This window comes from Arachis hypogaea, chromosome 18 (genome assembly GCF_003086295.3).
Source record: "Arachis hypogaea cultivar Tifrunner chromosome 18, arahy.Tifrunner.gnm2.J5K5, whole genome shotgun sequence".
NCBI lineage: Eukaryota > Viridiplantae > Streptophyta > Magnoliopsida > Fabales > Fabaceae > Arachis > Arachis hypogaea.
Genome location: NC_092053.1, coordinates 3,374,148 through 3,397,618, shown reverse-complemented (window position 1 = coordinate 3,397,618; position 23,471 = coordinate 3,374,148). Strand labels below are relative to the sequence as shown.

The 23,471-nt window shown below is 28.5% G+C and overlaps 1 protein-coding gene and 1 pseudogene across 1 annotated transcript; both read right to left on the bottom strand.

The window, feature by feature from the left end:
- Positions 1-688: 688 nt before the first annotated feature.
- Positions 689-6,335, bottom strand: LOC112771607 (uncharacterized). The gene is made up of 3 exons (XM_025816394.3): positions 6,036-6,335; positions 5,667-5,807; positions 689-2,420 (listed from the first exon to the last, which is right to left on the bottom strand). The coding sequence occupies exons 1-3, from the start codon at positions 6,048-6,050 to the stop codon at positions 1,929-1,931; spliced, it is 648 nt and encodes a 215-aa protein (XP_025672179.1). The 5' UTR covers positions 6,051-6,335; the 3' UTR covers positions 689-1,928.
- Positions 6,336-14,242: 7,907 nt separating this feature from the next.
- Positions 14,243-16,930, bottom strand: LOC112772682 (peptidyl-prolyl cis-trans isomerase FKBP65-like; annotated as a pseudogene).
- Positions 16,931-23,471: the final 6,541 nt, after the last annotated feature.

Genomic DNA, 23,471 nt, shown 5'->3' with positions numbered 1-23,471 from the left:
AAATAAAAAATAATAACGGTCCATCTTAATATTTTGTGGTTACACTTACAAAGTTTCAAAAGCAGAAGCAAGAAACTCATTAGAAAATAATGTGTATGCGTTGACATTATTATATGGTTTCTTTAATTCGTCATTTATATTTTTACAAGTTGAATTGCAGTAACTAATTTGCAAGATATGAGTATTATTGGTGTCTGCCGACAAGTTGGATGCAAAAATATCTGAAAGAATAGGTCATATTCAAGTACGTCACATGGGACTTAGTCCTTTTGTTTATACAAAATGGAAACAATTATGAAACTCGTAACCTTCGTTTTTGGATCCAGGCCAAGTGGCTGCAGATTCACATGAATCTGGATAACAACAATGACACATTTTTTAATTTTAATTTTTATATTCAGGACTCTATGCCACATATATAAACTTTTCTAATCGATTTGATTTCTAATGAGATGACTAATCGCAGACGTACCCTGTTTCACTTTTGTATTTTGTCCATTTTAGGTTGGGTTGGGCCAATAGATTATATATCCCAAGTTTTAAGTAATCACTAAGCATAATTAATTCAAGAATAAGAACCAGTGTAGGAAGAAAATGTCAACGGTTCTTACCTAACTTAATAATCTGATAGACATTACTATTATTATTATTATTATTATGATGAACAACGTAAGTGTAAAGTGTAAACTTGTAAACAAAAAATGGTAAATGTTAATTATTTAGTATTTACAACAAAAAAGTTTTCATCACGTAACAGAATCACGTGTAGAGAGAAACTTTCGTGATGAAATACTTAACTAACTGGGCAACAACCCAACAACCAATAAATAATTCCATGTCAATAATGTACATAAAAATGTGTAACCAAATTGGTATGTGGCAATGACCATTGACTCTTCACCACTAACGTACTGCATGTTTTAAGATATAATTCACTTTTGAGATATATTTTAAAAAAATTGTCAATCTAGAATATATATAACTGTAGATTGTTATTGACCCTCCAAGGTGTGTGATTTTCTCCCTAAGTAGGGGTCATTTTAGTTAATTAGTTGAACAATTCTGTCAAATATCTGTAGTGGTCCAATCCGGAGAAAACAACCAAGTGTCAATTATTTAAGTTCTACTTCATTATCCACTAACTCACCAAATAATTGATCCATGCTCAAGCTAGCCAAAATCGATTTTGCTTTCTTCTGATTCTTAATTGGTTCCTTTTTTGTTTCTTTCTGTGCAGATATGTATAAGAAATCAATGTTTAAATAAATTAATATCAGTTAAATTTGTTCTTCAATGTTAAAATTGCATTTTTAACTCTCATTTGTTTAAAAGCTTTAAAATCTAAGGTGTAAAACTTATTATTTAAGATTTATTTTTTTTTTTAAATTTGTTAAAAATTTTAAAAATATTCTTAAATTTTATTTTATTTTAATTTTGTCTCAGAAATTTTTTATTTGCATCAAATATAAGAATAATTCAGCAATAATGCATGACAACTATATTTACCTTGCTTTAATTGAAAGTTATTTTTGTGAAATTATTGTTGAATTGATCATAATTTTTTTTTTTAAATTTAGTCGTTAGGAATATATTTAATGAACTCAAAATTTTTTTAGACAAAATTAAAACTAAATAAAAATTAGAAATATTTTTTAAATTTTTACCAAAATATATTTTATCCATAAAAAAAATTGACCTAAATTAATCATTAAAAGTTAGTTTAATAGTTAGACTTATTAGACCTATATTCCTAAGATTTGACACGCACAATTATTTTATGATAAAAGAATTGAGGTAGTTAAAAGATAAGAGTTCTCGTTATTGAATTGAATTTTAATGCTTAATTAAGATTTGATCACCCATATATATAGGGTAAAAAAAATTAAAAAAAAAAACCTGCATATATTGGTTGATGGTAGAGTGAAGAGTTAGGCCAAGCTTGGGCCACAAACGCATGAAAAGAGCTCCAAAAGTGATGAACGAAGAAACCGTTTCTTCTTCTTCTTCTTCTTGTTATTGTTGGTCTGAGGTGGAGCAATAGTGCCATTAACAAATAATGAATTTGGCTCCGCAATATGAATGGTTTCAGCCAATGCAATCTCATCATCAGGTCCATAATAAATAATAGGCTTATTACTTGTTCTCTCCACAGCAAGATATTCACCAAGAGATGGACCATCATTATTTGAATTACTATTATTATTATTATTCTTAGTATTTCTTGTCCTTGATGATGAGCTTGGACACAATAACCGTGAGATCATGAAACTGAACCTGTTGTTGTTCTGCTTCTTGATCTTGTTCAAGCCTTGTTCTGTTTTATTATTATTAGGTGCTCTTCTAGAAAGCTCTGATATTGTGGACACACCCATAAGGCTCCCAAGTGTGGTACTATTGTCCACGTAAAACGACCCTGTTGACTGATTCATATATTTCAAGTTACATATTAAATTACTCTTCCACCTTAATCCATGATAATAATAAAAAAATCTCGTGATCCACAAATTCAGCTTAATAGAATACATAAATTCAATTACAATTTTAGTCTTTATTATCTTATCTTTAGTTGTTCTTATCTTATCTTTATTTGTTTTTATCTTTCATAGGACAATGCTCTCTATATATTTAGTTTTACCCTCATAATTTACAACACACTTCAGTTCAATTCAATCAATCAACAATCAATAAAAATTTTTTTCTTTACTTTTTCTATTCTATCACAATTTTATCAGTACACAAATTAAAATGCAAATTTAGTATTTGATATGCATTAATTAATTACTAAAAGTTGTATATAGGTAAAATATGAACGTATCATGGAGATTGCGCACCTAATTGGTACCTATAAGATCGTAGTTGATAAAGTTTCAATAGATCTGTGATATTGTAAGATCACCCAAACACAATCATTCACTAACTAATAAAGGAACAAAAAATAAAAATCTTACGTAGGAATGTCCAAATTTCATACAAAAGTGTAATAAACAACAGATGCTACAAATCAAAACTTAACAAACAATAAAACCCCTTTGGGAAAAAGAACAAGACTAATTAAGTGTACAAACGAACTGCGACAAATGAAATAACATGTAGTGTAGAGTGTAGTGTCCGAAGCTATACTCATGAATCGTAACAAACTTCCCAAATTAAGACTAAACCGGAAACTTGCATACCCATTTTCAAATTTCCATTTCTTTCACAAAAATACTTGGGAAAATTACTCTTAAAAGAATAATGGCGAGATTTAATTATTAAAAGAGATTCACTTTTATCAAAATTATTAAGAAGGATTAATTAATAAAATATTAAAAAACAAATTTTTTATTTAAAAACAAATATATTCTAAATTTTGTTATTTATTTCTCTCTTAAAAATTTATTTTTTTAATTGAATATTTTTTTTCATCCTCCTCATTCTTCTTTTTTAACTATGTCTTTATATGCATCAAATCAATTTTTGAGTCTTACTTTATTTTTTATTTAAATTTTATTATAAATAATTTTGTTATTTTACTTTATACCTTTATTTTAATACACTGTCAAATCCAACATGACAACAACACAATAAGAACTAAGAGAAGAAGAAAGAGAATATATATTTTTATTTTATTTTATTTTTAATATTTTTTATAAATTATGAAAAGAACTCAATTCAATTATAATACACTAATTTTGTAAAGTTTTTATATCGGTTGTCATTGTTAAATTTTATGATCAAATTCAATTTCATAAAGTTAATAATGAAGAGAAAATTCACATTATTTAACAACAATATTAAAATTAACTCCTTACAAAAAGAAACTACAAAATTAACTTGAAAATATGTATAAATAATTATAACAACGAAGAAAAAAAAAATAATAATAATAATAATAATAATAATAATAATAATAAAAAAGTGAGTTATGTTTACATATATGTGTTCTAAGTTTTTAAAAAATGAATAAAAACAAAAAATATTTTTTTCATTATTCTTATATTATTGCTATATTGGGTTTTGAGAGTGTAGTGAAATAATAAAGTTATTTACTAATAGTAAATTGGTAGATTACAGTAATAAATTTTTGTTATAAATAAAAGTGTATTAAATATTAATAAAGATTTGAATATAATAGATAATTAAAAAATATATTTATAAAAAAAATAAAAAACAATTTAAAGATATATTTATTTATTTTTTAAATTGATTTTTTTAAATATTATAAAAATTAATCTTCTTTAATAATTTTAATATTAAATTTTTTCCTTTGGAATTGTTAGAATAAATAAACCAAACCCAAGTAAATTAATTTGACTTGATTCTTCTTTGTTTTTGAAGTAACTCTCATCAACTAGCACTATTATGGTGTAAACTTTTAGGAGTGATTATTCATCAAGTTGCTCTCTGATCTAAAAAAATATACTTAATTTGTGCCTATTATCCTTATCTAAAAGATCTTGTTCTTTTGAACATAAAGAATAAATAAGCTATTACAAATGCCGAAAATACTAGGCCCACTAAAGGCACAAAAATGGAAGGTAAATTTATCATAGAATGGGTATCTCGATTTAATATTTGTACCTATTATATATAATTATTAATTATAGAATATTTAATTTATATATCGCATTTTTTTCTTATATTGTTATAAAGATAGTCTATAATCAATAGAATTTAAATATACTTAGTAGATATAATTATTAATTTTTCCAAAATACTTTTAGTAAATATCACCCCCTAGCAGTGCACTCGTGCTTCTTTTCTTAACTTGAACTCTATAAGTATAGACATTTCGGACTTATTTTTAAATACTTTTTATTTTTAATTGAATAGTTCTTAATTTTTTATTTATTGTATTATAAATCAATAATTTAAATTTAAAATTTATGATTTAGTGTTCTAAAATTTAAAGTTTAAAATTAACGTTTTTTTTGTTTTTCTTTTTTTAATAATAAATTATTTTTTAAAGTGTGTTTCACACTTTCACGCTTTACTTTTTCAAAGCGCATTACATCATCTACTTTTGCTGTTATCCATACTTTATTTTTTATATGACTATTATTTAAAAATTAAAAAGGAAGTTGTTAAAGAATATCTCTTAAAATGAAAAAAATATTGGTATATTTTTTAAAAATAAAATTATTTGGTGTAATTATAGATGAGTGAATTTTACAGGTAAAAAGTCATCACATAAAATATATATTGAACACGTGTCAATATTCTAGCTAACATACAAAATATATATTAAATATATTTTTTATACCTCTACAATATTATAATACACTTTAAATATTAATATTCGACTAAAATATTATCTTCATTTCTATATTAAAAATAATTTTTGCCAACTTGATTTAATTTGCTTATTTTCTAAGTTCTCAAGTTTTCCTCGAAGTTAGCCCTCCTCATCTCTTCGGTAATTAGGCACAGACATTTAAGTATGTAGCACAACTTTTTATTTGTCCAAAAAATGATGAATTTCAAGGCAATTCCAATTTCTACCATATAAAATAAGAGCAATGAGAGAAGCATGCAGGACAAATTAAAAGAAGACAAAAAATGGCACTATATTCTATTCTAGTCTCATCACTTTAGGCACATGCAGTAACTGAAACATGCTCATTGGAATTATCATCATTAACCCGAGATTAAAAATAAGATAAATTTGAGTGAGTAGTAGTGGTGACCTGAGTGTCCAAATCAGATGAAGAATTATTATCTGTAGAAGAAGAAGTGAGTAAAGTGTTGAATGATATTGACCCTGAATTGTTACCACTTCTTGCATTATTCAGTGGTTGCAATAACCCCAATGGCCACCCCTCAATATCCTACCATACAAACATCAAAATCAAATCAATTGTGTTCAGAGAAATAATTAATGTCCATTTTTGGTAGCAGACAATGGATAATGAAAACGAATCTCATCAATGCATATCAAATAAATAAATAAAATTGTAGACCCACATCCTCGGAAATCATTACAATATAATAGATAATGCATGAGGATAGTTCCAAAAACAAGAACAAGCTAATGGGTTATTAAATTTAAAATGTACCTGTTGATGAGCCATGTTTGCAGTGTTGTTGTTCAATATTTTGGGCGCAAAGGCCAAGCTCAGATGTTAGACAAGACTGAAGGATTCGTCATTGTTTCAGTTTGCTCTGTAACACTCTGATTATTTGAAATCTATAGCAAGAGGCAAGAGCTGTGAAAGAAAGAATGCTATGGTGAAATGAAATCTGTTTGATAAGAACAAGAGAGAGGCATAGCAACAAAGAAGAATAATGGGGTCAAAAAATGAGTGGCAGAATGTTGATCATTTGCAAGAACCCATTTTCTCTGCTTTTTCTTTTCCACTGTTGACCATAAATGGAACCATACTTATTGTGTCCGTATACTAAAGTGCACTTTTTAATCTAGATATGAAAAGTAGATATGAAAAGAAGAATGGTGTAGGACGCAGAGTGTATAGGTATTTTATGGATAAAAATTCAACCTTTCGATTTGTGTTTAAATAATTAAAAAAATTAGAATACAAAAATTGGACAGTCCGATTAGCTTAGCCAAAGTTCAAATTCTCCCTCTCACACAACTCGAATTGTCCGATTAGAGGATAAATTTTTTTTAACAAAGAATTCGGACTATCTAGTTTCTTTTTCCATTGTTTTAGAACAAATTGTCCTACATCCATATCTAGTATTCATGTTCTCCCACATCCATGTCTAGCACCTATATTCTTCACATCCATACACAACACACTCTCTCCTGCCATATCGAAAAAAATGAACCTACTAAAGTGTCCCTAGAATAAAGATAAAAATTAAAATTTTACTTCTAATCAAATTCTGAAAATTATTCTTTTATTATATATTCTTGCATGATAAATTTTAGACATTAAGAATAAGCTTTGTTACATATTTTATTCTATATTTGAATTAAACTCTGATAATTACCTTTATGTCATTGTTTCTACCCTTATAGAGTAGTATAAAGTTAGAGACATAATTTCATCATTTTAAAGTACATTTAATAGATGCTTTAAAAAGGTTATTTTTATCCTTATTTTATTAGAAATCAATAATTAATCCTAATCTTTTATACCATGATAAAAATTATTGAATACAAGTATATTTATTTATGAAAAATAATAATTTATCTCCATTTTTTATACTTAATAATAATAATAATTGAATATAAACAAATATCACACAGGTATTTTAATGAAATTGGAATTTATTTTGTATAAAATAACACCTATAGAAATGTTAATAGGACATGGAATTTATCCGGCTAAGTTAGCATCGAAACACACGCGAATCTTTCGCAATAACACATCACTCTGATCTTAGAAACACACAAGTTCAAGCTCAACTTAATGAGTCTTAGTCTTTTTTATTGCATTGACAATATCAATGTGACTATAAATTTTAGTTCTATCAGAAATTATTCCAACATTCTTAAATATGATTTGAATGTCTAAAACATATATAATAGATACAACTTTTTTAAAATATTCAGATTGATTAAATCTTTCAAGACTACACTGTCCATATTTTTTCCATTTGTCTATTCATAATTCCATATTCGATTCTACTCATATTAGACTTGACCAATAATGGTTTAATTCATCTTTCAATGTATCTATCTACGAGAATAAATCATAAAAATAATTAATAATTAATTTATTATATAACAAGATAGCTAAACATAAATAAAATCTAATTAATAGGACATGAAATATATCCGACTAAGTTAGCATCGAGACACACACGAATCTTCCGCAATAACACATCACTCTGATCTTGGAAGCACATAAGTTCGGGTTCAACTTAATGAGTCTTAGTCTTTTTTATTACATTGACAATGTCAATGCGACTATAAATTTTAGTTCTATCAGGAATTATTTTAACATTTTTGAATACGCTTTGAATCTCTAAAACATATGTAATAGATATAATCTTTCTAAAATATTCAAGTTGATTAAACCTTTTAAGACTACACGTTTTATGTTTTTTCCATTCGTCTATTCATAATTCTATATTTGTTTTTGTTTGTATTAAACTTGACCAATAATAGTTTAATTCATCTTTTAATGTATCTATCTACGAGAATAAATTATAAAAATAATTAACAATTAATTTATTATATAACAAGATAACTAAAAATAGATAAAGTATAATTAATTAACTCATCGAACTTGCCTTAAAATGATCCGCCGGCTTTTGAGCACAATATTTTTCTACCTTTAATCATTTTAAAGTACCCTCTATTTGATGTATAAGACTCTAATTATGCCAAATTAAAGGGGCCAAGGATGAAAAGGTCTATTAGCAATTATGAATGATGCAAATAGAGTGAGGAGTTGATGAGCAAGGATCATATAGAAGAAAGTGTTTGAGGCAAAAGGATAACATTATTTTGATTTTGTGTTAGAGGACAATCACAAGAATATAAATAAAAAAACATATCCATATAGAGGAGACACCTTTTTTTTTTAGAAAAAGCTTGGTTGATGGTCTCAAAGTCCGGTAGGTGTTTCACAAATCAATACACACTTTATTCAATTTGCAGAGAATCTTAATTATTTTCTCCAGTTTATCGAATTGCCTATTCAGCCAATATTACTCATAGTGTTCCCTTTTGCTTCCTTATGCATGTCAATATACATATTTATTCATATTTTTATTTATTTATTCAGACAAAAGTGCAAATAATAGTCAATTAGTTATCTTTCTTCGCTGGAAAATAATATTGTGGAGTCATGTCAATTAGATACTCCATCAAAGCACGTATATTTCAAAAGACAACCATGCAACAACAACTATGATTTTTCTCATTGTTAAGTATATTAGCTTTTTATTATTTATTTATTTATGAATTACTTTATTAATGATTGCATATTTTTACTTATCTTATAATTCAAAAACCATTATAATTATTTCAATATGAGTAAAAAAATGAAAGTAAATAAAGAATGAAAGAGCATTACATAAATTTACAAATATATATTTGGTACTAAAAAATTATTGCATAATTAAGTTTTGTGTGTGTATGCAGTGTGTGTGTATGTGTTATAAAGGCTTGGACAAAAATGAAGGCCCAAAATCCAAGTAGTTCATACCCAAACTTATTTATGGCCCAAACTTATTTATGGGCTTTGATCTTTCTTAATTTTTATTACAAATGCATGTTGTGCTTCGAGATAAGCCTCGATATTTTGGGTTCAAGATAACTTGATAAGCATGTATTCGCCCTCTTTTTTTGTTTAATTTCATGTGTGGTTATGAGCCTCATTTCCTCTTTGGTCATCACATAAGATTCAATTATACATATCTAGTTTCACAAGACAAAAAAAAAGAAACCTCCGACGTGTTGTGTATATACATATGATTCATGAATGTATGGCTTTGTTGATGCAAAGTAAAGTAATAAATGTGAGCATGCACAAAGTGAGAAAATAAGAGGGTTCAAATTGAGGGATATTACTTGAACCCATAAAATCAATTACTTACATGGTGTAATGAGTTATAAGATTTCGAAAGAATTATGATACCCATTGTGATGATATAGTTGAAACTCTTATAAATCTCTCTTTAATTTCAAGTGTTGACGTGGGATTCTTTTTAATATTGGGTTCCACCAACTCATAATATGACACTTCTTTAAGACAGTGTTTGGAAGAGAAATAGACACTGAGAGACAAAGATTGAAATAAGTCTCAGTATTGTGTTTGTTGAGAGATAAAGATTGAAATAGAATAAAATTCTAATTTAATTTGTATAAAGAGTAAAATTGAAATTAATTAAATAAAATTAAGGTATGTTAAGAATAAAATGTTATTAAAATTTTAGTTTTTGTCTCTAAAAATTTCAATCATTTGTGTCTCCCTGTTTTTGAAAATACTGAAATACTTAAATTTTAAAAATAGAGACTGAAATTTTAATATCAGTCTTTGAGCCAACAAACATGATACTAATTCTCAATCTTCTAATCTCTATTCCAGTATCTCAAAATAAACGCTGACTAAAACTAAATGTTTTAACGATTCTACTGTGGAGTATTTTTTTAGTGGCACTTATTCGATTTTCTGTCCGTTAGAGTTCTGTTTGATGAACTCTAATGAAAACACAAATTTAATGAATATAAAACCTTGAACAATCACTACCATAAAAACTAAAAACTAGCTATTATATGATAAGGGAATCCAAAATCTTACAAGACTTTAGGTGTTAGCTCCCAATGTAAAACTCTTTTTCAAGAATTAGTCCCACAAAACTCATGACCCACATGCTTCATGCGAATTAGAAGTGTTGTAGCGTAATCAAGTAACATGGTTCTTGGGCCTGGCTAGGACTTGTTTGTTACATTGCAATATTTTAAAGTATGGTAAATACCTATGTTCAGGACGCAGTGCACCCGGTTTTAAAATTTGACGAGGTCAATCAGTGAATGGAACTCTTAAGTGTTGTGTGTGTGAGTGTGGTAATTCATCTGAACAAAAAAAAGGAGAAAGTAGCAATGCAGATTGTGGCTGAATCGGATGCATGCGATTTTTCATCAACCATGCATGTAGAGAAGGAAGGAAGGAATTAATCCCATTCCATTTTCTATATTATTTCAACACATTATTCAGTTCACACTTTGAATTTCATATAAATACACATACATGCATCAAAGAAGCGTCAATAAATAGAATTACATAATTAATTAAGAAATGTTAGATGACGAATATTAATTAGTTATTGACTTATTGAGCGGTGCTTAATTTGAGTCTCTTGTTATCGGCAGCAGGGAACAAGGATTCCAAATGTCGGCATAGATGAGAGTGCGCCACTATTTTTTGCTCTTCATCTTCACTGCAACTTTTTCGTTTCTTGGCTTTCGCCTTCTTGGGTGCCCCGGGGCATTCCCGGTACCTTCTTCTCGGAGGAGGCGGAGGAGTCTTCACTTCTTCGCATTCCTCCGACAAGAAAGTGCTAGCTGGAGTATCATTACTCTGCTCTTCTTCTTCCTCTTTCTCTTCCTGCTTGTTCAATTCCATGGACAAGGACGGCCTTATCAATACTCCAACACTTTCTTTCTGATCCATCTTCCTCTTCTTCACATCCATATCTGCTTTCTCACACACAAACACTCCAGAAGAATTCGACGACGACGAGGAAGACATCATTTTTATTCTTAGATGAAAATGGACAGAAGGATACAAGAAACAGTAGTAGAAGATGGATAGGATAAGAACATAAATTAAACAAACGAATTCGTATATTATAGAAGATAGATCTTCCGAAACTTGCTTTGGAGAGAGAGAAGCTTTGAATCCGGTTGGATCGGCGAAGGATCCAATGCATACAACAACAAATATTACACACTCTCACAACTCTATCTTCTTCTCTTTCTCTTATATATATATATAACACTTTAAAGGATGGACTTTTTTTACTCGTTATATTATAAAAATAAAAAATGTTAGGGTAGCTAGCTAAGTAGCTTTTGTAATCCTGACTTTGATGCATCTAGGCACGTGGTGTTAACGTGCATTGCATGCTACTTTCCCCTACTAAATATTCTCACCACTCATTTCTCTAGATACCTTTGTTTTCACTTTTGACGTTACCTACATACATATATATAAGAGGAAAAGTTTCTAAGTGTACCGAAAATATGGGTATTTTAATTATTTTAGTGGTTGATTTTAATTAATATATATTATATATATTTTTTATAATTTAGATTAATGATTAAAATAATTGGAATATTAGTATTTTTTAAAAATATATAGTAGTGGTATATGTATATATTAATTAATTGATTTAATTTTGACCTCATCATATATATTAGAATTCAAAAAAATTATTATGTATATTTTATATTTTAATATATATTTATTTTATTCTAATAATTAATTTTAGTGTATTTTTAATACGATGGATTTAAATTTGGCAAAGCGTAACTAACAAATTAAACACAAATTCTGTTTGTTGCGTGCTGGAGGCAGAGGCAACACTCAGCAGGAGATCATTGATGTTTTTCAATCTATTTATTGATGAGTGGTATAGTATAAGTAACTGTCTGCCATGTTTTCAAAACAAAGTTCCATATATATCTCCAACAATATTATTGCACTTAGATTTGATTGTGTTTTGGACTAACTGATCACAGCTTAATTAATTAAATAATATCTTTAATTATTTTTACTTCTTTAAAATCTAACAATCATGGGCTAATAAATATGCATTATATATATCCTCATATTAGAAATAAAATATTAAATGACTAATATTATTTTAAATTATTTTATTTTGCACTTAATTCAATATTAATTATTAACCAACTATTTATTTTTTCACTAAAGCATTCACGGATAATAATATTAAGATTTTGCTAACCGGAGACAAAACTTTATAATGGAGTAAATTATGCAATTTTAATAAATTTATGGAAACCCGAATTTGTGAGCCTTTAAAATAGAGGCATTTCGGTACACATTCAAATGTAATATGAAAACAGTAATAATAAAAATATATTAATCCAAGATTATTTTATTTTATTTAATATTTATAATTTTATATATCTAACATCTATAATTATATATACACTTATTATTATATACAATATTATCTAATTATTTTAGTAGATATTAATAAATGCAAACTAATATAATTTTGAGCTAATTTTTTATTAGTTTTCAAATATTTTAATATGAAAAATCCATTTATAAAAATTTCATAAAATTTGTATACAATATATAGCTCTTTCGTGGCACTGCTGACATTACTAATTTAAATTGTAGAAAGCAAATATATCATAGTAGCATGGTGGTTGTTAAATTAAAAAAAAAGACTCAATGATAATCCACTTCCGAGCATTTCAAATGTAAGCATGCTTTGACTACTGTACATTGCAATTAAATTAACAGGTAGGATTAATTAATATTATGGTATAATGCCGGCCATCACTTCTCATGTTTCCGATAATTGGGAAGTGACTATGGCCTATGGACTATATGGAGAGTATATGATTAATCATAGACCTTTCTTGTTTGATGTGATGATGAGGTTCCCAAACTTTTATATTGAAATAAATCCAAAGGGATGTTAGAGATTAGGTCAGTTTTGTTTTAGGGTGGATTAATGCCCATAAATATCAAATAAATAGAGGGAGAAAAGAAGAGTTACTCCTACTACTTCCTAGTTCCGAATCCCATTGAATTGGAAATACTTCTTTCGTACTTTGTATTTTATTTATTTATTTATTTATATCCATGTTTATAGCATTAAAAAGGCATCTTCTTGGCCAAATGAAAATGAACGTGGAGAGAAGATGGAGAGGACCCCATAATAATATGCAAATTAGCTAGGGCACATACCTGCCACTTTATTTCTAGCATATATATATATATATATATATATATATATATATATATATATATAGTTTAGTTTTAATAGTTTAATTTTAATGCACTGACAAAATAAAACGTTTTATACAATTGTGTAATTATATCTATTTTTTAAATAATTATTTATATAATTAATATAAAAAATAATTATTTTTACTGATATGACATTATATAAGTAGTTTTATGTGTAAAATTATTGTGTTAAAATTAAATTTTATATATATACGAGTATTGTGAGACTATTAGACTAATACCTAAAAAAATTTTACAAAGCTTTTAAACATTTTTTACCATAATAATTTGTTTTTGTAGTGATGATTCTCCTAAACTAAAGAAAGACTACCTATAGAGAATTCTAACTAATAATGGAGGGTTCTAATTGCCACCAAAATTAACTAATTAAAGGTGGGATAAATAATTTAATTAAACTCTTTTAAAAAAATAGTTTAAAATATATGAATTTAAATTAAAAGTAGTTTATAAATAGGGATAAGTATTGTTTTTGTTCCTAATGTTTAGGGCTAGAATCAAAACCGTTCCTAACGTAATTTTTTATTTAGAATCAACATTAACGGTTTTTTCATATTAAAATTATTTTTTTAATAAATTTTTTTTGTTTTATTACTAAATTACTCCTATTCTAATAAAAAATTATAAAAAAAGGACGCGAGGGGGAGGGAAAAAAGGGAGAGGGGGAAGGGGGGAAGGGGGGAAGGGGAAGGGGGGAGCCCCGGCATCCCAGTGTCGTCGTCGTGAGTTCCAGTGTCGTCGCCGCCACCTTTGAGTCTTTTGCCACCGCACACGAGAGAGGAGATCCGAGAAAGAGAGAGAGAGCGCCGGTGGAGGGGAGGAGGCCGCTGCCGCCACTATCGCGACACTTGTGTCGTCGCCGGTCCACCCACAAGCCGCCGCCAGAACCGCGAACAGAGGAAGACGTCGCCGTTGTTAACAACAAGAGACACGCCGAATAGCTGCGATTTTTTTAGGGAAACCGCCACAAAACGAAATTCCAGTGGTTCCACAAGCGTCACCTGTTAGGGGGTGGAGATTTGATTTTGCGGCGGTTGCAAAACCGCCGCTATTTTGGTTAGTCGATTTAAAAAAATCTGCAGCAGTTTTACAACCGCCGCAATTTTATGTGGGTCTTTTAAAAAAATTGCGACGATTTTGAACCGCCGCAATTTCATGCATGAGCTTTAAAAAAACTGACCAACTACGATAGTTTATACCATTTTTCTTTACTATAACCTATTTTCTTTACATCATATTTATTAAACTTTAAATATTAACATAGAAAAACACAAAATAAACAATATCATGATTAATAAAGCGTAAGGTTAATCAATTTGAGAAGTGAAATAGCACAAAAAATTTTTAAGTAGAAAATCTTTGTTAACAGATGAGCATCAGCCAATTGCATGAGATGTTTTTGCAAGCAAGTAATTAACTAGACAAAAAGTTAAAAAAGAACATGTTGAGCCTTATCTTGCAACTGTACTGCACTCTACAGTGAAGGATACAGAGAACTATATATTAAAACCCAAAAAAAAATATTCATGTGATTCTGAATTTCCTCACATCACAACAAATTTCACTAAGATTTTTGCAGGGAGTACAATACCTTTTCATATCTCTTTGATGCTCTTTCATATTTGTCAGCCTTGAACAATACATTCCCTTCTTCCTTCTTCTTTCCAGTTGCCTCTATCTTCTCTAGTGTATTCAGATCCTACGATTTCTTTTCCTGCATTCCATTTTTATTAAATTAGTGTTGTTTTTAATATTGTCAGAACCATAAAACATTAGGAACATAAGACAATTCTCTCTCACCTTTACAAAGGAAACCAGCTCAACTTCATAGTACACGTTGGAGTTGGCAGGAACGGTGGCCAATTCCTGAGTTGACCCAGATGAGCCAAAAGCATACTCAGGATGTATGGTCACCAATGCAACTTCCCCTTTCTTCATGTTCATCACAGTTTTATCAAGTCCATCAATTACTTGCTCCTCGTCAATTTTAAACTCAAATGGCTGCTCATCATCATGACCCTTCTTCACGAAAACAGTCCCATCTTGCAGCTTACCAATATGTTTCACTGCAACAATAAAAATAACAAATTCAATAACAACAGCCAATGAAATAGTAAATGGAACAAAGAGAAGCATAATGCAGATCAAAAGCTTTACCTTGAACCACAGCTCCATCATTGGGACGTTCATACCCCTCTTCCTCCTTCAAGGTCTTCTTGAGAACCTTCTTATCCTTAGTTATGTCAGATACAACCTTTCAAGATATCAACTCAAGATCAATTTGGAGCGAAGCATTCAGAGGTACAGCACCTTCATCACCTGATGCAGCCTTCTATTCTCACCAAACGCATCTGCAAAACTATATATGTCAATGAACTTGCACATGATAATTCATTGGTGAGTATAAGCAGTGGTCACAATCAACTCCCAAGTTTCATATATTATATATATATGAAGGCCTCCACACTTTTTAGAAACCAAGCCATTGATTCTGGGGGAAATGCAGCTAGCTAGCTCTATTCATAATAATAATAGTAATAATAATCATAATATATTGAGCATAGAAATAAAGAGGAGATGCAAGAAACAAAGATAAACGATTTTTTAGGAGATGGTGTCACTCTCAGGCCAAGAGGAGACTAGTGAAGAACATAAATAAAAATTGTGGTAAAATTAAAGTACATGCTAACAACTTGAATACAAAATACAAGTTGCAAAACTAGTTTTATCCCATTAACTCTACCTACTTATTGGTACGATTTAGATGTGTTGAAGGTTAATATGTTCAAAAAATTTACTTAAAGGCAAAGCAAAGAACTAAGTCAAAACCGAGTACTTGGAAACTCATTAGAATAATTGAAGTAATTTTGTGTAAAAATAAATAAAAAAAATAAATATTACAAAGATAAAATATTTGTTAATACAGAGAATTGAGGATACAAATTCAATGCAGTTTGTAAATGCACGTGGACCTAAGGGGGAAGGGTTACCTTTATGCTAAGAAAATAGTGGGCAATTAAACAAGAAAACGAATTAGCATGTTTGACACCCACCTTAGATTGCTTTCTCAAAAGATCAAACCTATTTTGGAGATCTTCATGAGCCTTTTTTAAGTTCAGCATCTTCTATCTTGACATGTTTCTAAAATAACATGTCATATTTTTAGTAGTACGGATTAAAAGGTATAATAGAATACAGAGACAAAAATGATATCTACAGAAGGTTTAGAGATAATTAGCTGTGCAGAAATTAGAAGAAACCCTTGCAACTTCATCCAAAAAAAAAAAGAGAACAAGATGCAACCATGTGTACAAAACAGAATTGTAAGAAAATAAGTGTTTTAATTTACTAATAGAACACTTGTAGCAGGTTGCCTTTATAATATGTGATGCCTAATGCCTACTAAGCAAAAATTTTATTATCAAAGATGCCCCCATATAAATTCTGCATGAACATACCAGCAATGACAAAAGCTTCAAACTTAATGGTATACATTCTTCAACTAGGACAAAGGACTGGTCCATTTTCTCTTCGCTCCCATTTCGCTTTTATTTTCATTTTCTAATAGTGAAATTAATGTATGATAGAACTACTCAACCAAAATCTCAGATCAAGAAGAGATCATTTCAACCTGTAAACAATTTTCACAATAAAAGTTTGCAATAAATATTGTCACTCTCAATAGTTGTAGCTTTTAACACTCAGAAAGCAAAACTTTAAACATAATATCAAATCTAGCGTTTTCACAGTAAAAATATCATTAACTTATATGAACTCTAGATTGTTTTCTAGTAACCCTCACTATTAATTACAGGTTACATGATAAATGACAATTCACACCCTTGCTGTGAATTCGGCAGATAATTTTTTATTTTTTTTTACCAATATGTATGTTTTAATAAGATTTTGCTTTATTAAGATTTGTATATTAAGACAAAACTGTATCTTGGGTTGAGTCAAAAGTTTATATCCATGAGATATGTTTATAGGTATAAATTAAAATTTATCTAATGCACAAAATAATGGACAATGACTGAATGAGAAATTGAGGATTACTCAACACTCAAGTGCAAACACCTTATCTTTTATATTTAATTATGAAAAGTAGATTAATCAGAAGAAAAAAATTAAATACATATATATTTGGATAAGACAAGCATCCATAATTGATAGTTAAGCTGCAAAAGTTATGAACAATTTAGATTTTTACATAAATCCCAATAAGTATTTTCAAACAAGAACAGTAACAATTTAACATTAAATTATAATAACTTCAATTTATCACAAGACATAATAAACGTTAAAACAGATATTTACCAAGAGAAGCCAGTTGCTGTTTCTTCCCAGACCCTGTGGGGCGACCTCTACCCCGTTTCTGGCCTTATTGTGTCATGGTTCCTGGATGAGCAGTTGGTGTTGGAGTCAATGCCAGTGAAACGGTTCCATCCGACCCATACTTCCTAGGTCCATCCGAACATTAAATTTACACACATGTCTACATCAAGAAATGATTAATACAAATGTTCTATCTCTTTACTTAGGATTGCAAAGAAGTTAATTTTCAGAAGCTTAGACCATGCTGTTACATGGTAAATCTAAGCATTATCTTCAGTAGCCTAGTTTATTAGTTGCTAAAATTGTTATGAGTAATGCTAGGGACCAACCATTTTAAAATTAATTTTATCTTAAATTGTAAATCTTAAATCATAAACCCTTAACTCTAATTTCTGAATTATAAATTTAAATTCTAAAATTGGCTAATATTAACTAACTAAAACTTGGTTCTCTATACTTTCTCATAATGCAAATTGTGTTAACTATCATCGTTGTTGGATGCATGTGAAAGAGTAGTGCTACATGGTACCAATTAAGAGCCAAAACTTCAGGGATTCAATGCCTACGTTATCCTTGAGGATCGTTCGTCACATGCTTTTGACACCAAAAATTCACATGGAAAATATAGATTTCTGCTGAATGATAGTCAAAACTTTTAGTTTTTATAGTTTTGATAGGTTTCCTTGGGCAACTACAAGCTTCTTAAAATAGTTTATTCGGCTTGAATTTTGATTAAAGTCACCGGTGTTTCAACATCTGTTGATTTCGTTCATTAAAAATTATGATTGCTTCGGATTTTTATATGATTCTAAAAGCAATAACTAAGTAATTAAGACTCAGGGATTCAGAAATTGGGAAAAAATTAAATCAGAATGTTAAATTGGGAAAGGAAAATTTGGGCAAAGTAAATCGATCAACTTTATTCGAACCAAAATTCAGAAGGAACATAGATGAAATTGATGCAAAATTAATTTATCAACAGCCAGGTTATTTGCTGCGGGTTGGGACCGTAAACAGCAACCAAATCCGATCAATTGGAGCGGAGCTTGATTACGCAATAAGAATCGCACCAATTCAGTGGATTTACGGCGTTTTGAAAAAACGCCGGCAATTTTCTGGTGCTAAGTCCCATTTTTCTTGTAGTTGTTCATGCATGCTTTTGCCGCCGTGGAGTGCGTTGCAGGGAAGGAGAGCCCGACGCGAGGAGGGCGACGCGCGAAGGAGAGAGAGAGGGATCCGAGGTTGAGCTGGTTTCCTAACACCACCAATCTGCCCAGTCGCCGTCACACGAGTTTGGTCGCCGCTGCCGTTTAAGATGGCTGTCGGGGCTGCCGGATGCATCTGCTTCTTCTTCTGCTTCTGCGTGCGTCTGTGTCTGTTTTTGCTTCTGCTTTGTTTCTGCTTCTGATTCTTCTTCCGATTCTGATTTTGATTTATTATTTTTTGATTGATTTTGTTGTTGAATTTGATGTTGTTGTTTCTGAATTTGAATAATGTGTTATTGTTGGTATTTTTGAATTTGATTATTAGTATTTAATAGGAGTAAGGGAGGTGATAGTGGTGGAGTAAGGGAGGTGGTAGTGGTAGTAAAGGTGTTGGTGCTGGTGGAGAGTATTTTTGTCCTTAAAAAGTTAAAAAGACGATTTTAATACAAAAAAAAAACGTTAAGAATGATTCTAAATTAAAAATTACGTTAGAGACGGTTTCAATTATGATTTTAAACGTTAAGGACCAAAATAATATTTAATTATCTCTTATAAATAAATTATTTGTATTTAATTTTTTAGTCTTAAAAATATTTATTTTAAGAAAAAAATGATAAAAAAGATTTTATTATAAGAAAAATTATTTTTTGTAATTTTTTCATAAATACTTAAATAATTTTTTAAAAAATTACAAGTTAATTTTAAAAATTATATCAAATATTTAAAACTTTTCCTAAGTTAAAAATTATTTATAGATCTATTAAAGCTATCAGGACGCTACTCTTAAAAGAAAATGTTGAATTATGAGTCTTATGACACTATTTCTTCTTTGTTTTAATTTCATCGTCTTCGATGTCCATTTTTCTCAATCTGCTTCCATGAAACTTTCAGCATCCTTCGTGTTTCTTTAACAGGTTAATAACTTATAACAAGAGCAAATAAGATAAAAGGATACGAGAGCTTACACGTGGAGCCACTGTACGAAAAGCAAAATGAGTATATATAGTAGTACAATTATTTCTGTCTTGTTAAATTTGACAACTTGGGGAAATTATTGCTGAAAACATGGTGCATATCATTATATCAAAGCAGTGTAGTTTTAATTTAATCTATAAAGAATTAAAAACATATATATTAGTAATAGAACATAGCAATATAATCAAGAAAAAGAGAACGCATGATAATGTGGGGTACGAGTAGGGGTTTAATATTTTATAGGCATTAGTTTTAGAATTAATTTTGTATGTAGTATAAAATAATTTTATATATCTATTTAATTATATAATATTATATTTATAAAAATTATTTTTTTATATTAACAATATAAATGATCATCTAAAAAAATAAAAATAATTAAACAATTATATAAAATATTTATATTGTTGTCGTACATTAAAATTAAACTCTTAGTTATATATATTTTTTACATCTTTTATTTTAAATATTAAAAATAATTAATAAAAAATATTATTTTTTATAATATAAAAAATTGTATAATAGAGTTTATACAAAAGGTGATATCAACATTATTTTTTGAACATTAATAAAGAGAGCACAACTAATTTAACAATTAACAATTTAACACAGACTCTGATGGAGGGGGCATAATTGCATAATGCGTCCCATCTTCATGCTTAATCATTCTGCTTCTTCCCATCTCAATTATGGAAACATCTTTAAATGTGGGCCTAGAACAATTACATCGATTTCTGATGGGCCCTTTGATCTCATTTGTTTTAGCATTTGATTTTCCAAAACCTTGAATTTATCTAGACAAGTTGTTGCGATACCACACCTTCTTTCTTCTTTTGTCGTACCATTTGTTTTCATATACTGTAATTGAGATTGAAATACCATTCAGTATTATATTTGGTAGTTAGAATTTTGAGACGCACAATTTTATTTTTATTTAAAAAAAAATATTAAGAGTTATAGTTATCAATTAGTCATTATTAATATTTTTAATAGTATAAGATTATTCATTTTTTTTATGGTTAAGTACTAGTCAAATTTTAATAAAAATACTAATCTTCTAGACTTTCTTTTTGAGAAATAGGATCAAAAAGACTAAAATTGATGACTAAATTTTAATAATATTTTTTTAATAATTAAAAATATTTTAATAAATATTAATATTTTATATTTATATTTATCTTAAACTAAATAAAATATTAAAACAAATAAATAATCATGTACACTTTATATTAAATATATATAATACAAAAACTTAATTTAATACTAATTTTTTAATTTCAGCCTCTTAATCTATATCTATCTACCTCACACTCTCTTTCACATACAACATAATCAGCTTATGAATATAAATACCTTTTGTACGAAATCTTAACAATAATCCTCCAATAATCATCTAACTCAAAAGCAGCCTTTGAAATTGATTTAAGTGTTGGTTATTAATATTAATTAAACACATTTAGAAGAGTGATAATAAAAGTAACAAGCTTACAGTTATGGAGAACGAGGCTTGCTCATTTCTTTGCTTATGTTATTTTTATTTATAAAATACTGACATCCTTATTTATGCAATGGAACATATATATAAAGTTGTATAATGTGTAAAAAAATAGCTACTATTATCACTTAATTCATAAATCAATGTATATATTAAATATAAATGAATTAATATTTATCATTTTCAACTGCTCATTTGAATGCTTGATGGACAAATAAAGTTAGAAATTAAATGATCTCTATCTGCTTAGCTGCAAGTTGTGTATAACATCCCCAAATATAAATATAAATAAAAAAAATTTTGGTTGGCTATGTTATTACGAAGCTATATTATCTAATCCTAATTCTCACATTATGATGTAATATAATAATTGTGTGTATCTAAATTGGTGGCTCATTGATGACAATATCAAAAAAGAATGATTAATTTAAATGTATTTAGATGTTTAGGTGTGATAGTGATAATTTTAATTAATTTTATGCGATGTAGTAACAAACGAAAAATTTATCGACATGAGCGTTGAAATTTCTTACAAATACTTTTATTACTAATTTATTAGATTATCATCTAAAAGTTTACTATCTTTCTTCTCCTACCAAATAATCCAACTTAAAAATTTAAGTTAATATATATATACCAGTTATTCTAATATATCTATGTTATGGTGGTTTTGGTGATTATAATAGTTTAAAAAATAATACTAAAATTAAAATAATATTTTTTATTACTTAGCAATAATTTTTAAAAAATATCACTAAAAAAATATTACTAATATATATATATATATATATATATATATATATATATATATATATATATATATATATAAAGTAATTTTAATTTTAGTAACATTTCCCAGTTATTATAGCCACTATAAATATAAACATACTATAATTCAAATGTGTATATATTAAATGAAATGAAGTTGGTGTGAGGAGAAGAATTCAATGCACGATACTTGATGTTGTGAAGCCAGAATGCGGGTCACGTTTGAGTTTGAAGTAGAGAAACTGTGATTAGTTAGTAACTTTATGTTTTCCAAATTGTCAATTTTTTATGTGTAATTAGCTTTTCAATCTTGGAATTGTAAATGTTATGTATGTCAAAGCATGGCATTGTCAAGTCAACAAACTCAACATATCTATGGTCACACCAACTAGGACCAGTGCTCGTGTTGAACTTTGATTTTCCAATTCTTGTAATTGTTTATTGCTAGCAGAAATTTCACAGATAAAACAGTTCTACACTTCTAATTTCAACAATTAGAAATTTCACAAAATTTTTATTAATTCTTGAATTGGGTTCTTCAAAGCCTTTAATTAATATATGGGCTTTCTACTAGGCTCTCTCAATTACTTCTACATTGGGCCGATCATTTCTCTATTGGGCCTTCTTCGTCCCTTGATGGACCAATTCAAAGTTCGAATGGTTCATGACAAAAAAAAAAAAAAAACGTTCGAACGGTTGACGCGGTCAAATTGTGCCTTGTTCCCCACGGAATGCCCTATTTTTGAAGGTTGATTAAATCCACTTAAGCTTTGAATAAATATTATAGCCTTAGTAAATAACAAACAATAAATAACAAATACCAAGAGTCTATTTATATCATACGATTAATTAATATATGGAGGATTCATTTTCATGCCCTGCCATTGGACCAATCAAGTGGAAAACATTAAGTATACCAACTGCATTTCAGGGTATATTAGGGGTATAAATATGATATATAGTTGAATTATTCTCCATGGATTTATTGCTTATCCCTTTCACGGTGGTCACTATTCTGGGGGTTGTGAAACTCTCTTTCTTTTACACAACTTGTATAATATAATCATTAATAAGGATATATTTTTTTGGCATGACAAGTCTGAATTCTGAAATATAATTTATACTCAGCTTATCTATAAAACTTCATTTTTAAATATTGTTTGTCAACTTTCTTCTAGTTATGAAATTAATAACATTTTAGAAAGGATGGTAACTGTACTATATATTATGTATGGGATTGTGAAAACTTGGTTGAAAGAGTCACAACAAAGCAAGTAGTTAATTAGC

What these genes read in the sequence shown, in the direction of transcription:
- LOC112771607 (XM_025816394.3), bottom strand. An exon ending in CATCTGATTTGGACACTCAG is followed by an intron (nt 2,421 to 5,666) that starts GTCACCACTACT and finishes TATATGAATCAG; the next exon opens with TCAACAGGGTCGTTTTACGT.